This window comes from Gadus morhua, chromosome 20 (genome assembly GCF_902167405.1).
Source record: "Gadus morhua chromosome 20, gadMor3.0, whole genome shotgun sequence".
Classification (NCBI taxonomy): domain Eukaryota; kingdom Metazoa; phylum Chordata; class Actinopteri; order Gadiformes; family Gadidae; genus Gadus; species Gadus morhua.
The window spans coordinates 12,890,290-12,906,042 of record NC_044067.1 but is presented as its reverse complement, the minus strand read 5'-3'; the positions used below and the strand labels follow the sequence as shown (position 1 = coordinate 12,906,042).

Sequence of the window (15,753 nt, the reverse complement as noted above, 5' to 3'; positions counted from 1 at the left end):
AGAGTTTAAACGGTTTCTGTGAGCCTTGAGAGTGTCAGAATCCTGGTTATACTAAAACTTTGAATCCATACCCATAGGAACATCCATCCCACTGGTACGTGTCATACTGGTGGAGACTTGGACGTAGAGGAGGTCTGTGGCGGCTGACGACATGTCCTGGTATGCCTGGGAGACTGAGCCCTCAGGGCCCCATAAGGTCCCCTTGGATAACTGTGGTGGACGGTCTTCAAGTGGCCCACTTGAGATCGGGCACGGTTGTCCAGGGTTTCCCAGCTTTCTAAGCATGTCAGTTAAGTATAGCTTGGATCAGTGGTTTGCAAAGTATTTACAGTCCCTAGACTTTCAATCTTCTACAGCTGCGTATTCTCTAGCACGAGTGCCTCGCACTCTCACATTTTTTAAGCAAATGTCAAACAACCTAGTCAAGGATTTTTGATGGTGAGGCATCAATTACTGATATGTTAAAATTTTTGGAAATAATTCAATGTAAATCCAATTAGTTTTGTTGTACTCCCAATCTTCAATTCAACAATTTATAAGATAATATTATCCTCCTTTTGAAATTTTCATTACAATCATCAAGTCTTCATGGTTCAAATTCCATTGCTCTTACGTTTTTACTCTTGCTAACAACCTGTTTAATATCTGTTTAACATCGACTTATAGATCACATTGTTTTTAAGCGAGCTGATTACCCTTCCAGTGCATTAGATCTGAATGTTCCCTTGTGGACAATGCTTTTGATTTCTGTGATACAGAGAAACAAGGTTTAATTACTGTATGTCATCCTTTGTTTATCGAGCCCTCTGTCAACTATGACTCTCTTTGAATCTATGACATTATATAACCACCTACAATATGTTTCCACTTTAATAGCATGGCATTTAAAGGTCTGTATCGTCCACATGTTGTCTATTTCCCTCCGCCTGAATCTTAAACAGTTGAGCTGTGGTGGCTGATACAGTGTACTGTAGCTGCAGCTATAATAGCTTTATCGTAATTTATGTTCCTGTCTTCAACTGCCAGCATTAATAAACTGGTGCCTTGGGGTCTGGGAGAGCTTGTGTGTGTGTGTGTGTGTGTGTGTGTGTGTGTGTGTGTGTGTGTGTGTGTGTGTGTGTGTGTGTGTGTGTGTGTGTGTGTGTGCACGCACGCTTGAGTGACAAACACATGCACACACATATTCACATGCTTGAGTGTTTGTTTGTGGTTCTATAATCGGTATGTGCTTGTAATTGCGTAAAATATCTGTTATAAATACAATGTTATGCAATTTGTGAAAGAATGTAAAGTAACTCACACTTTTTTGCGACGTGTACAGGTGCGAGGTGTACAAATTGCTGAGACATATATTAATGTATATCTCAGCAAACCCCAAATCACCTCACAAATTAGCTAACCGAGAAGCAATACATACCCACTCTATCCTCTCCTTTCCCTTTTCAAAGCACCACACCCTGCCCCAGCCCTCTGCTGTTCATTTCCAATCTTGAGGAGCCAGGCACTTAGCCTAATGTTACTAACTGGGGCTGCGTCCAGGTCTCTCTCTCTCCACCACTGCCGTGATTAGAAAAGCAGTAAATGGCTGCTCATGCAATGCTCTAAAGTACATCCTCTGTTCCTTTCTGTTCCTTCCTTTCCTTTCTTCATTTTGGTTAGAAAATATGCTGCTGCTATCTTTTTGGTACTTAAAGTAATGATGATTGATTATCGGCCTCTTTCTTTCTCTATCTTACTCCCTTTCAGAATATTCATCAGAATACCTAGCTCCAGTTATGCAGCTATAACTCCAAGCCAGGCTTGTATGCAATGCTGGAGATCACTCAGTAGAATACTGTGGTATAATAGTACCACAATAGTACTGAGCATCAAGAGATGCTTTTTTGCATTTATTTTACTAGTCCGATTCTTCTTTTTGTTCCTCTCATGATCCTAGTCTGATAGTTAACCACTGCCTGGAGATCAAATCACTTGGTGGCAGGTATATTTGAAACTAAGCTAATAGTTATTGAGGTTAAATGTCATTTATTTGATTTGAGCTTATCTGATGAAAATTAATTGTATGGCAATGCATGATAAAAGTCATTAATTATAATTATCATCAATCATTTGTTAATGATGAACAAATCATAACCAAAACATTGATATGCATTGTAGATGAAAAAGGGTTCAGCCGAACAGTAGACTGAACCAACTGGTATGCTGATCTATCCATCATACTTCTGGGCTAATCAACATCACACCTGGTGATAAAATAGAGGCCCTTAACATGCGATTGTTACACAGTTTGTATGTTAATCTTTCTTTAATGATAGTTCATATTTTTTGCTATGTTATATTTTAGCAATTTAAAGATAGTGACGATAATTAAGAGGTTTGAATTATTGCACTGATAATGAGTTATAAACGTATCCATTGAGATAAACTGACGCAAAATAGCTCTTTTTGCTTGCACCCAGCCTGAGATCTTTAGTCCAAGATATGCCGTGATGCCTCAGGAGCCAATGGGCTGTCATTCTGTAATAGACAGGGTCAAACTCAGCTGTCAACGCTGACACACACACACACACACACACACACACACACACACACACACACACACACACACACACACACACACACACACACACACACACACACACACACACACACACACATACAAACACACCCATACACACATATCGTACATATATTCTTTTGGAAAGTTAGTTTGAATCTTGGATGTTTCCTCGACATTAAAAGGGACATTTTTTATGTTTTGATAATGGATAAATAATGTATATAAAGCGAGCAGTTAAGTGATGCATATTGTTTTGCAGATTTTTTTGAAAAGCTTTGAAAAGATCTAACAAACAGCACCACTCAATTTACACATGACAACATCGCTCCAAAACACTCAACTCTTGTTCAACTCTCATCCCCAGATTCCCCGAAGCCTCAGGACCAGAAGATTCATATTCAATTAGCCTGAGCATAATTATATCCCATTAATAAGCAACATAATATTCTCTTTGTTATAAATAAACAGAAACACAGAGTAATACAAGTTATTCAACCAAATTCAATCAAGTGCAGACAAACACACCCAAACACACGTACCAACACACACATCCCCACACACAAACACACACACACAAGCACACATACACACAAACAAAGTCTGCACGTTGAATTATACATTATTTATTATTTACCTTAACAATAATACTGTACTCATAAGCATTAATCATCAAATAGATTTAATTTCCCTGTCACCAAAAATGTCATTTTGATGCATTAAAATAAATAAACTTTGTCCACATATCGTTTAGTTTATACATCACAGAAAAATACAATGCTATTTTTTACATAGAGCCACAAATATTGGTCAACAGTTAACATTTTTTTTTTTTTTCATTTTCAATTCAGTTTGTGAATTTGTCTAATTGCATCACACACATAATGTCCTATTACTGACAAAGTAAAAGGTTTACATTCACATTTAAGTCCAACGAGTGAACTTGATCTTTTTTCTTTATGTGGAAACAACACAAACATCTTGCATACCATCATAACCAGCCGGGCTGGTCCAGCCCCCTCCCAAACATAGGTAGGCAGCAATGGAGGTGGTCTGAAGTGGACAGTGTAACAGAAAGAGACTGGCTAATCATTTTCCAGTGTAACCCTGAACATGCTTTGTCTCTCAATCCGTGTTGAGTGAATATTGAGGATAAATTGCTGAGCTGACGATTCAGGTCACGAAGTCCCAGGTCCCACCCAAAATGAATGCCTAAAAGTATTCATGAATACAAAGATATGCATAAAAAAGAAAGTAAATGACGCATCAAATGTATTTACTGAATTGACGCAAGTAATTTGGTAATGTAAAGCTTGAGTGACATTGCTTTGTTCAATTGAAGCAGACGTTTTTGCAACGACAGGCAAAAAAACACTGTCTACAGTTCGCTCTGATTTAAGGATCTAGCTTTATGCAACTGAGGGGGAGTCATATTTCCTGGTTGATCAGCCTATGGAAAGCACTGTAGGTTGGCGGTTGAGCTCGCTCATTACAAGTTCATCCTACCCAACTCACGTCCAGATCCAGATGACTTAACACATTGGTAAACTAGTTTTCCAATGTTGGTTTAGTATGCACTACTTAGTGTCAACAAACAACTGCCAAATGGAATGCTATTTAACAAGACAATCACAAAGAAATGAACGTAAAGATAATCACACAAATACTTGCATGCACAAGGATTATATCTGGGAGACCATTTTCAAATCTTATTTTGGTACTACTTTTTCAGTTGTTATCCATTTCCAATTCAATATTAATACATGTGTATATGGCTGCATAATTTAATAGTGCCTATCATGTTGAACCCAAGCCTATCCTGAAGCCGACAAACTGTGCGGATCCTGTAGCAAACATCTCGCAACATGACCAAAAAGTCCTGTTACATTAACAATGATGCCACAAATGATCATTTGCATGGTGTTATTTTTACCATATAGGCTAAGGATGACTTTATTGTGCCTTCAATACACTACCCAATTGTCGCTAGAATACGAAGAGTGCAAACTATTTCCTTGTCACATAAAAACGAATCATTACATTTGTATGTTTGGCAGGCATCCAAGTTTGAGTGAAAATAACACTTACGACGCAAACATGTTCATCATTATTTGATAACAGTGACCTGGGTCATTAAAGCGAGTAAGTTATTAGCGCTTGTGTTATTGATATACCTTTGCATATTAAAACCAAGCTTGAATAAAAAATTAAGTAAAAATAAAGAGTGTGATAAGAAAGAAAACAACTTTTGCTGAAAAAATACCTGTTCTTTTCTTTAGCTTTGTCAGTACAACACAAAAATGGTCAGACGTTCATCAATCTGGAAATGGAACTAACACTGATAATTCAACACGATATATCAATTTACAAAGATAGAAGAAACATTATTGCTCTATTAAAGGTGCTGTAGGTAAGATATAAGAGATTTTATTTGAGTGTCATTAAAAAAAAAAGATATTCAGCAATCAAAATTCGCTGTGACAATATCTGTTCCGAGTTGACTTTAACTGCCTCTGTATCATCCAATTCAGAAATATAGCCATTTCTGACCACTCAAGGCATCTCTTTCCTGATTGGATCAGGGAGTCTGTCTTGCCTGTCAATCACAGGTGCATGAAATCCAACACATTTCAATGACAATGAAAGAAATGAAGGGAACAAGGGAGCCAAGGAAGGAGGAGGGGACGTTATTTTTTTTCTGCTCACACTCTTTACATCTCCAGAGTCATACCTACAGCGGCTTTAAAAAATAACATTCTATGTAAACAAGGATCAAGTGAACAAACCATACTATCCCCCACTGATCATCAGTGTATCATCAGAGGCAGATGCACACCCATAAACACACAAAACAATTACACCTTAACCTAAAGACATGTTTTGATATTGCACTTTGTTTCTTCTTTATATCTGTTCCTGCCTGCATTCACTGTAGAAGCACTTTAAAATAATTTGTGGCAGTAGTATATTTAAGAGATGAATTAGATTGAATTCAAATGGGTGCATGGACTTGTACGATTTTCATGATTTAAAAGTCTGGGTCCTAGTGACACCAGCTCTCCCCAGCAGAGCAAGAACAGAAGGAACAGGGAAGCACCACATACTCGGCATGATACACACTTGTAGAGTTGGTTTGAAGACGAAGCAGATCCTTCTCAGCGTGCCTACCCTAAGTGACCTTTGTGAGTTTTGAAAATGGATGCTTATGCCTCCAACCATGTTTCCGCTCGTTTTCTTCTATTATTCGTTGTGCAATGATTCCCCACTGGACTCTCCGTCATCGCTTAGTACGTCAGTGTTGGTGAAAGTCCCCGCAAGAGCGCCTCCGAGGGCCTGTCTGACCGGCGCCAACTCTGAAAGGATAATGTTGTCCTGGTTCCCAACCAGCGTGGTCTTGTCCATGACCTCTTTGCTGTGTACAGCGTCCAGAAAGTCATACTTATGCGAAACCGTTCCGCTCTCAAAGAGATACTTGGTCAGATAGGAGAATGCTACGTTGGCCACGAATGATGCCAACATGGATATGGACTTGAAAGGGAATCTCTGCTGGACATAGTGTTCTACATCACCGGTGAGGTGGTGGATCTTCTCCTGGGCCACCCAGCCGGGGTAGTAGATGAAAGGTGGGAGTTTGAGGTAGGGTTCCCCGCCCCCAATGCGTAGCAACAGGCCAAAGACATAGCCGGCCACGGAGCCGTATGTATTGGTACCTTTGATGAAGAGCACACAGATGAGCTGTGGGAATATGATAACGTACACCAGGTCTGAGCTCAGGTACCACAAGCCGTACACTGTTCCGGTCAGTAGTGCCATAGCAGTGGCTAAACTTCCAAAAACAAAGATAGTGATGCGCATCACCCAAACAATCTCCCGATCTGACGCCTGGGGAAAGGGAATGACGGGCAAAGAGTCAGATCAGAGAAGCAATCGCAGTGGGAAGTTAACAACTACCATCAATTCTAGATTGTCATGACCTCACACAGATCAACAAACATAGTGTATACTCTCCGCTTATTAACAAAAAAACTAAAACCCAGAACATAATTTGATTTGTTCACTGATGTTCACCACAATCTGGTGTCGTTTACCAGCGCTTGCTTGTGTGTGCTCTTACCGACTGTCGGAAAGCCAGGTGATAGATGTTCCTCGCAAACATAGAGCTGGCCGAGAGAATCGATGAGTCGGCAGAGGACATTACAGCCGCAGACACTGCACCCAGCCCGAAGAAGGAAATGTAGGATGGGCAGAGGTGCTGGAGCACAATTGGAAGGATCATGTCTGACTGATCCTTATCTTTTGGAGGGATGGCCCCATATGAGGTCTGGTTCCAATCTGGCATAAGAAGCACAAAGACTAGTTTGATAATCGTTAAAAAAGGGAGATCATAACAGAATTATAAAATGAGTATACCTAAATGAAATACATTTTATTCGTTGGATATACATTCAAGAATTTCCAGAAACTATATAAATCCTGATTTCCGTATCGTTTCAATGTATTCTGCACTGCAGAACATTCTGTCCCTAGTTCTTTCCTTAGACTTCTCTCTTGTGACCCCCAAACTATCCCAACCCAAGCAGATGTTTTTCCGCCTGGACTGAGATGAAGCAGCCACATTAATGAGAATCTTTACATGTTATATTCAACTCAGTAACCAACTGCCAAAGCAAGTCAGCTCTTTAGCTTAAGCTCATGAAGAGACAGGAGTATTGCTGTCTGAAAATGGAAAGACTTAAGCTTAGATTGTATGCAATTTTGATATAAGCATCAACCAAATGGCATGGATTCCTTTTGATTTATATGGTATGACATGTATAACATTTTCATTTAAATATATTATAAACTATTTTACCATTATTAAGTCATTGAGCAGACGCTTTTCAGCAAAAGTACTTCCTGTACAGCTCATAAGAAGCATGTAGGGGTAAGGGGGTATCTTGCTCAAGGTGGACCGCAGGTTAGACTGCAGACATTTGAGTTGAACCCAGTTATTTTGGCGTGGGGGGGGGGGGGGGGGGGGGGCTAAAACCCTGATCACAAGAACGTCCTGTCCCTATGATAGACCGCGCTCCACACTTGACTTAACATGACTTCATTTCTTTACCTGTGGAGGCGCCAATTGCTCCTATCAGGACAGATGGCACAGCCATGACCAGGCATCCGAAGGCGGCAAGGAACGACAGCACCTGTGCATAGGTAGCTGAAGAGGCAGACAGAACCCGTTGAAAATACACCTGCCAGGGAATCCCCCCCAACATCTAGAAATAAAAACAAAAACAGTTGTGCATCGGGAGCATAGAAATACTCTCGGAACAATTGCAATGCTTGATTTTGTTTGGTAATATACAAAGGGACGGTAACAGTGCATGGCAAATCCAGTGGAAGCATGAGCTCACCAGCAGAAAGAAGTTGTCCGCCCACAGCCATGCGTCCTCAGGTTCAATTTTGCCAAGCCAGGCTGTCTGGTAAATCGCCTTTTTGGCTGATACACCAATATCTGCTACGGCAGGATTTGCCAGTGCAAAAGGCACACTGATCCACTGAAGGGGAGAGGGGGAGACAATTGGCACTATTGATCAACAATCAATCCTCCACATGTGTGACGCATGTCCTTCAGATTCCACTGGTGTTGTTGACGAGGAACCAACGCTCAAAACTCACCAGTCCCAAAAAGATACAGAAGAGCTGCACCACGTCTGTGTAGGCCACTGAGTAGAGACCTCCCACCAAGGTGTAGAAGATGGCGATCATGGCGGAGATGATAACGGACATGTTGATGTCAATATCCACGATGACACTCAAGGTAGCCCCTGGTTGCAACAAGAGACAGTACAAGTCTGTCCATTGTTTCATGTGACATGTAGGCCCATTTATTTGAACATTGTCTGAATACAATTTTTCTAATAATTGTATTGGACTAAATAACCTACATTATTGTGATCATATATAGATATTAATAACATCCAAACTCTAGAACTAAGTAACCTTAGCCAGGCTGGTGGCACATATTTAGGTTGAGCCTAGTCTACAAGAGGTAACAATGTATGGATATAATGTTGTGGAATAATATGCTTGTATTACCTACCCAGTGCAGACAAAATGGCAGCAGACCAAAATATTTCCCCCATCAACGCAGGAATAAAGAGCAAGCCTCCCATTCTTTTGCCGTATATTTGCTGGAAGGGATCGAGCATGGTGACGTATCCACGGGAGCGCATTGGTTTGGCGAAGAACAGGCCACCTATTGGGATGCGTACGGAGCTATGAGAACCACGCATTTCACCACGATTCTACATTTTTTTCGAAGTGAATGTTTACACACAATGTTTTTTTTTGTGTGTATTAATTTGTGTGTAAACATGAAGTTAACGGATACAGCTTGCTTACCCACAACCAAGCTCATCGCGTAACCAAACGGAGCCTGCGCCCAAGCCAGACCGAAGTCTGGCAGGTACACATACTCCGCCGTGCCGTTGATGTATCCTCCGCCGACCCAAGTGGCTGTAGGACAATGACACAATCAACATATCCTAAAGGCATCGCTTGGAGGAAAGATACGTGGTGTTTCACAGGGGGCACCGTTGGCCCTGACGCGGACGTCTTCATTAGAACCGCTTGTAATGCGTAAAATGGCACATGCCTGGAAGTATGATTGTGAAGCCCTTGATTTTAAAGTTATAAATAATACATTCATTGGGATGGAAATGAGAATCCACCTCAGGGCTTTCAAATTAAGAAATAAGCATAATGATACGTGTGACTCTTGTCTAGATCCAACCTTTAGTAGCCTTCAGAATTAGATTAGGGAAATTCAACTATAGTCTGTGGGTCTATGTGACAGCAGTAAAACATATATGGTGCTCGGTCACTATTGAGCAGTCCATGTCACAACAAACTGACAGAATATGTCGAATAAGTAGTGAATAAGTAAAGCATGGTTCACACCAGTCATGGTGAAACCTCCCACGAAAAGCCCAATGTCTCTCCCGCCGACCATGATGATCTCACTGCGGTCCGAGCCTTCTCCAACCCCGGAGTCTTTGTTCTTCCAGGCTGCCCAGATGCCCACGCAGAGAATGAGCAGATAGAAGATCACGATGGCCACGATGCCCTCAGCGTGGATGGCCATAACGCAACCCAAAAACTAAGTTCTGCGCGCAGGAGAATCCAAACCTGAGGGAAAGAGAGTACGATTTTTACCCCATCGCTCAGATCTTTGCACAAAGTATGAATCATGTTATCTTTTAGATGACATTTTTACTACTTGAACTCTTTTGGAACCGTAGGCCTACATATTGGAGGTGTTGCATCGATCTTATACGACAGGTTGGGATATTTTATTACATTATCTAAATGCTGGATTGCGACTCTTCACAGAGTTGTTTGCTTCTTTTCTGAGGGTGCTTTACTATAATGACTACATTTAATTAGTGTACAACTGTGAGCGTCTCTAATGTGTGGAGATAATGTTCCGAGCGCATCCACGTTTAGTCACGGAGTCAGAAGATGGAAAGACATGAGGAAAGGTTGGACCACCTCATCCACAACTGGTTTATTCCCAGTGTTACATTTATACACTGGCTCCAGGTTCCTTCTACTCTTATAGATAGGGGTTACGCCAATACAACAGGACTACTAACCCAAGTAAGCGCCAGTTAAGATTAATATTTTTTACACTTACATCAAACAAATAATTTTAAAGCTATTATTCCTTACCTTTGTAGAAATTACCCTTCACACAGTATGGCTTGGGGTTGGATATCCAAAAAAGGAACAATACATTTATAGCTCTATGTTTATTTTAAATACTAAAATATTAAGGAAGATAACCGGGGTTCGAAACACTCGGTAAGTCTCTTTTCTTGTTTAGAAGTGATCACCGTCACCAGAATCAACCAGAGCGCCTGGTCACAGCGCTGGAGCAGCGAGAGGAGCCGGTTTGTGGGGGGGGGGGGGGGGGGGGGGGGGGGGGGGGGGTGTGTGTGTGTGTGTATGTGTGTGTGTGTGTGTGTGTGTGTGTGTGTGTGTGTGTGTGTGTGTGTGTGTGTGTGTGTGTGTGTGTGTGTGTGTGTGTGTGTGTGTGTGTGTGTGTGTGTGTGTGCGGCTGGGGGAGAAGCGTGGAGGGAGGTGAATGCGTGGAAAACGCCTGACATGTGGATTCCGTGGTGAAGGCAGAAAACAGCGAATGCACCGTACATGCCAGAGAAAGCATCCCAAACACAGACGTCCTGCCAGCTATGGGGTTATTTCTTGTCTTCCAACGGTGTATCCTCTTAAGTGGCCTACATGGAATGTCTTTTTGCAGTTTATATTTTATGTTCTACCCGTAGGTGGGATGATAGGTGGGATGATTGAGAATTTAACTATTTCTACATTTTTCTATGAGGCGATCTAAAATGGTAGGGGCGATGTTTAAACTTTAGTAATCTTAGGCTATTTCAGAGTTTAAACTCTGAAATAGCCTAAGATCGCCTACCGTTAAGAATAACAACAATAATAAAAAAAAAAAATTAATGATCAATTGCTCAATCCCATCACATATCACCAATTATGTACTAGAGAAATTAGAACTGAACAAAGAATACCTACATTCAGTGTGCTAACAGTGTGTTAGATCGAGATTGAGAGGACAAAAAATAATACATGCAGATGCCGACATTTTAACAATATGTGGTCGAGAAAACCAACATAAACATCGCACTTAATAAGGGCAAATCACGCGCTTTCTTAGAAAAAAGGCAAAAAAGTGAGCAACACATTGGGTCCAATTCATGAACAGACTCCGTTGGCTGCATTCCCACGATACGTTTGAAATAGTTATATTTATCTATTACTATTGAAGTGGATTTAGATATTGTGGAGGAATTAGGCTACCAGAGCCCCTAACATTGGCGAGAGACTTCAGCACCTAGGACAGCGACCGTTCCCCCACAGATGACAACGCAATGACCAATATTACTCAGCACAGCTTCTGCAAGTTTGGCAATAAGCCTCGCTTGCAACCACTACTTATCTTAATACCAGAACCATGAACCAGACAGTCTCTCTTCAGCCAGAGCAAGAGGTTACATTACACACCAGTTAACACACCAGAGACCGGGCGGGGTAAGCAGCCACAATGGCCACACCAAATGTATGTTTTGGATTACTTGCGGTCTTATTTAAGAAAGAGGATGCCAATGATATGCTGTCCTGTCCAGTCCCGTCTGCCTAATCTGTCTGGACTGATGGCACGGATAAAAAAATAACCTTCCACATGATGTGGTCAAGCTGGGGCGGAGACACATCCAGACCCTTGGACTACCAGAGACCCAAGGGCAAAGGACCTTTACCCTATCCCGGTACAACCCGTGGCTGGAGATCCCTAAATTGTCCGGTGGCACCCCAACCCCGAATCAGGACAACCATTCTTGGTACCTCTGTTGTCAGGAAGGCCAGCTATCCTCAAGCTGCGCTAATTAGGATTTTCCCAGGCAGTCAGTGAACTCCTCCTCACCAGTAAGCCAGGAGAAGACTCAGGTCAAACCTTCTCTCAATTGCAACAGGCTGATGAGGTGGAAGCCCAGATTCCAGGGCGGTTTGCCCCTGACCAGCTGAATGAGTCCAGCCTGTGACTTGCATGGAGGAGTGGATCGTTGATCGAGGAAGAGATCCAGGGATGGGTGAGTGCAGCCACCTTCCCACATTTTGCATTTAAACATGGGTTGCTTTATTGGATTGTTAAAACTAAGGCAGGGTTTTTGTGGAACAAATACTGGTGCCATAGACTTATGTATCCATAGTTCTCTACCTAGACAATACTCACCAATCCGGGCTATGGCCAAAGAGAAATCCTATGAGAGAGCTAAGCGGGCAGCCGCACGGGGCGACATTTCACAATTTGCGCTGCCATCTGCACCGCAAAGGGGTTTTCTATTATCTATCATATCACAGTGTGGGGAAATGGCATATTGGCGCCCTCTGCAGCTGCAGTGCAGGCACCCCTGCTTGCTGAGAAGGTGCACAGACGCTGTGTGAGAAGGGGAAAGGGGGGCACGGCCCGAGGAGCAGTTCACCTCTGGGTCTCCCAAATGGAACGGACAAGCATGGAGGGTGTCACATCATTCAACCTGGGGTGTAATTCAATGTAGAACCACCACTGGGTCCGGGGTGTAGAGGGTATTTCAAGACGACTGTTGCCATTGTGCCAAAAGACCTTCAGGAATCCTCTCATCCGATTGCCTATCATCGAGAGTCCGTTCAGTCAGCTCACGATAGACATTGTTGGCTCCCTCCCTAGGTCAGGCAGAGCAGAGAACATGGAATACCCTGGTAACCAGGCAGCTGTTTCATCTATTGGGAATAGCAAGTTTCTAGTCCAACTTACTCTCCCAAATGTTCCAGGTAATGAAGCTAAGGCAAATGCACACCTTTGTATACCATACTCAGACAGACAGACTAGTTAAGAGATTCAACCGCACCGTGGGACAGATGTTTTAAACATTAGTTGATCGATTCTAGATGGTAAAAATTGGGAACAGTTTTTACCGTATGTCTTTTTTGCCCTCAGAGTAGTTACTCAAAGCTCCAAATGGCTCGAGTCTGGCTCTTGGTCAGCACATGCAGAAAGCCCATGAGGAACAGGCACAGAAAACCAACCCGGATGCAGCAGTCTCAGAGTTCCAGACTGGTGAGAAGGTGAGGGTCCCATTGAATGACAGCCAGTTCCTTAAGTGACATAGCCTCTAGGAGGTGGCGGAAAACATTAGCCAAGCAAACTAATGGGTAAGACAGCCGGGCAGGCAGAAAGGGCAGCAAATATCATTTAAATTAGCAACAAATAGCATGAATCTGACCACCAGCCAGACGAATCTTGAATGATTTCAGGAAAATGAATGAGGAATCACACTTATATGCCTATCTGATACATCAAATAGATGAACTACTAGAATGATTGAGACAGGCTCGCCTCGTCAGGACCCTAGCTCTAAAAAAGGGGTACTAGCAGTACCCTTATCTAGCAGGTAAAATAAAAATGGCATTATCAACCCCGGATGTCCTCAACACATACAGAATACGACCCTCCAGTATCCATTGAGCACCCAAAAACGTCCAAAGAGAAATGGATCTAATCCTGAGACCCCATTAGTATGCATCCGCCAATTTGGATGACATAGTGATCCATAGTGCGGACTGCATGGGTCACTCCCTTGAAGCGGCCAAAATCGGTGCTGCCCAGTTTTGGATGCATTAACAAATTGATATAGGACTGGGTCATGTCTTGTATGTTCATCGAGGCCACTCTGACCGCCACACGGGGGCGCCATATGCACTCCAAATTCAAAGCATATTACTAATGATTTGCCTATTTTGAGAAGGACACTGTGGACAGATCATCTTGACGTGATTATTTTTTTATTAAAATCAATACAACAAAACAACTTAAAATAATATTTAGGCTTGAATAGAACAGACAGACTATTTGTGGTGCTTATCGGGTATAACTCAATTCTTGAAATATGGAGGCAGACAAAAGAGGAAGAATAAATCAATTTTAAACAGTAAAACCAAAGAAATGGAATCAGGGTTTAAAATGTGTTAATCAAAGTTTATGTTGGAGCTGCTGTCCAAAAATACTACGTTTCATGACATTACATCACTTCAGACATTTCTTTGGTCGGCGTCACATGGCCTGAATAACATTAGATTTCTTTAGTTTGCATCAAAAGTAATTATTATTCAAATTAAGACAATGCTGTCTGATAAACTCTCAGCTCCAATTAAAACATTCCCTAACTTAGGTATAACGTATATGCTATTGAATCTTTTTGGAAAAAATTGCTACTCCAGCCATTCTTCAATTCAGCATTGCAAATATGCTTCTGAAAATCTGTATTTGTATTGAGGAAGAGCCATCATCTGGTAATTTGTTTACACATACTTTTATTTCTTCATCATACAAATCCAACAAGGTTGATTTCTGACATAAATCAAAGATAAGTGGAAAGTGATGAGGAGCCTTAATGAAATAATATTAGTATATATTACTATGTATATTAGAAAAAGTCATTGAGCCTGTAGCCACCTTTGGAGACAGAGAGAACTGAGGGGACACAATTGCCCCTCAGTGCTTCTGGGGGCCTGTAGGACGGAGCAGCGGCCAGTACAGCAGGGGGTGGAGAAGGTGCTGAGGGAAATCCAACCATTTGGTGGGGAGGGGGGTATCTCGTTGGCTGCTGCTGCCTATTGGTGCTACAGCAGAGAGTAAAGGCCCCAATCAGACTCAGGCAGGATGAGGTGTATCCCACAAAAATAGCCTGGCCGATCTCATACTTCAACGCACTGGGCAGGAAGGGGTTATAGAAGTCCTGAATAATGCTATGGGTTGTCCATGACACTGGGATCAAGCAGAGTAAACCTGCGCTGAGGAAGCAAACACCTCCCCCCAACAGCAGGCCATTCTTGGTGGATAGAGCATGGGCACACTGAGTACACTTCATCCCCATGACAGCTAGAAGGACAGCTAAGGTGCTGGTGACACAAGAGAGCACCATTAGTGCTCGGGCGGCCTAGAGTGAATAAAGGAATATAATTATAACACAGAAACAAAATGTGGGGCGAAATATTTGATGGTATTCCCAGGTTAGGGTATCATATAGTGCTGTATTGGTCGCAGCTAATAATAAAACATTACCTGAAGATCTGACGGAAGAGCCAGGAGGGATCGGTGCAGCTCACACTGGTAGATGCCTGTGCTATGTGATACACATTCCATCCACAGACCCTTCATATAGGAGACGGCGGTTATAATGTTGGTGTCCACGTAGGCAGAGCAGCGCCAATGGGGAAGCACTGTTGCTGCTACTGTACCAAGAAAACCCAGCATACCCAGGAAGAACCCAAGCAGCTGAAGAGCCATGGTAGCCACAAAGGCCTCTGTTCTTGCTTGCTGGGCAGCCACAAAAATGTAAGAAGATATAAAAAGATTATGTGTAAATTATCCCAGAATCCATTGTTATTGTAGCCATTGACCGATTTGGAGTGGTTCTTTAGCTGTCTGTGACAATATCTCTGAAAGTGTTCAGTTCTTTAGCTTCTTTCTCCTGTGCGGTCGACTGTATCTGGGAGTAATAAAAGCTGTTTTGAGCCTCGCCTGCTCTCTCGGTACCTCAATGACAATCTGTTTCCCCGGTCCACTGCTCTGCGGAAGGGGAGGT

General features: G+C 42.3%; 2 protein-coding genes across 2 annotated transcripts; both read right to left on the bottom strand.

The window, feature by feature from the left end:
* Nucleotides 1–3,194: 3,194 nt before the first annotated feature.
* On the bottom strand, nt 3,195–10,483 carry LOC115533688 (high-affinity choline transporter 1-like). The gene is made up of 9 exons (XM_030344315.1): nt 10,274–10,483; nt 9,503–9,730; nt 8,945–9,058; nt 8,643–8,798; nt 8,219–8,367; nt 7,954–8,097; nt 7,662–7,815; nt 6,672–6,889; nt 3,195–6,439 (listed from the first exon to the last, which is right to left on the bottom strand). Exons 2-9 carry the CDS (start codon nt 9,684–9,686, stop codon nt 5,798–5,800), a joined length of 1,761 nt encoding a protein of 586 aa, XP_030200175.1. The 5' UTR covers nt 9,687–9,730; nt 10,274–10,483; the 3' UTR covers nt 3,195–5,797.
* A 3,448-nt stretch (nt 10,484–13,931) lies between these two features.
* LOC115533569 (claudin-14) lies at nt 13,932–15,720 on the bottom strand. Its single transcript, XM_030344119.1, has 2 exons — nt 15,231–15,720; nt 13,932–15,105 (listed from the first exon to the last, which is right to left on the bottom strand). The coding sequence occupies exons 1-2, from the start codon at nt 15,453–15,455 to the stop codon at nt 14,593–14,595; spliced, it is 738 nt and encodes a 245-aa protein (XP_030199979.1). The 5' UTR covers nt 15,456–15,720; the 3' UTR covers nt 13,932–14,592.
* Nucleotides 15,721–15,753: the final 33 nt, after the last annotated feature.

Excerpts from the sequence above, each read along its gene's own strand:
- LOC115533569 (XM_030344119.1), bottom strand. The coding sequence starts at position 15,455 with ATGGCTCTTCAGCTGCTTGGGTTCTTCCTGGGTATGCTGGGTTTTCTT. Across the intron at positions 15,106-15,230 it reads CTCTTCCGTCAGATCTTCAG|GCCGCCCGAGCACTAATGGT; the intron begins GTAATGTTTTAT and ends TATTCACTCTAG.
- LOC115533688 (XM_030344315.1), bottom strand. The coding sequence starts at position 9,686 with ATGGCCATCCACGCTGAGGGCATCGTGGCCATCGTGATCTTCTATCTG. Across the intron at positions 8,098-8,218 it reads TCTGTATCTTTTTGGGACTG|TGGATCAGTGTGCCTTTTGC; the intron begins GTGAGTTTTGAG and ends TCTCCCCTTCAG. Across the intron at positions 7,816-7,953 it reads CGGACAACTTCTTTCTGCTG|ATGTTGGGGGGGATTCCCTG; the intron begins GTGAGCTCATGC and ends TTTTATTTCTAG.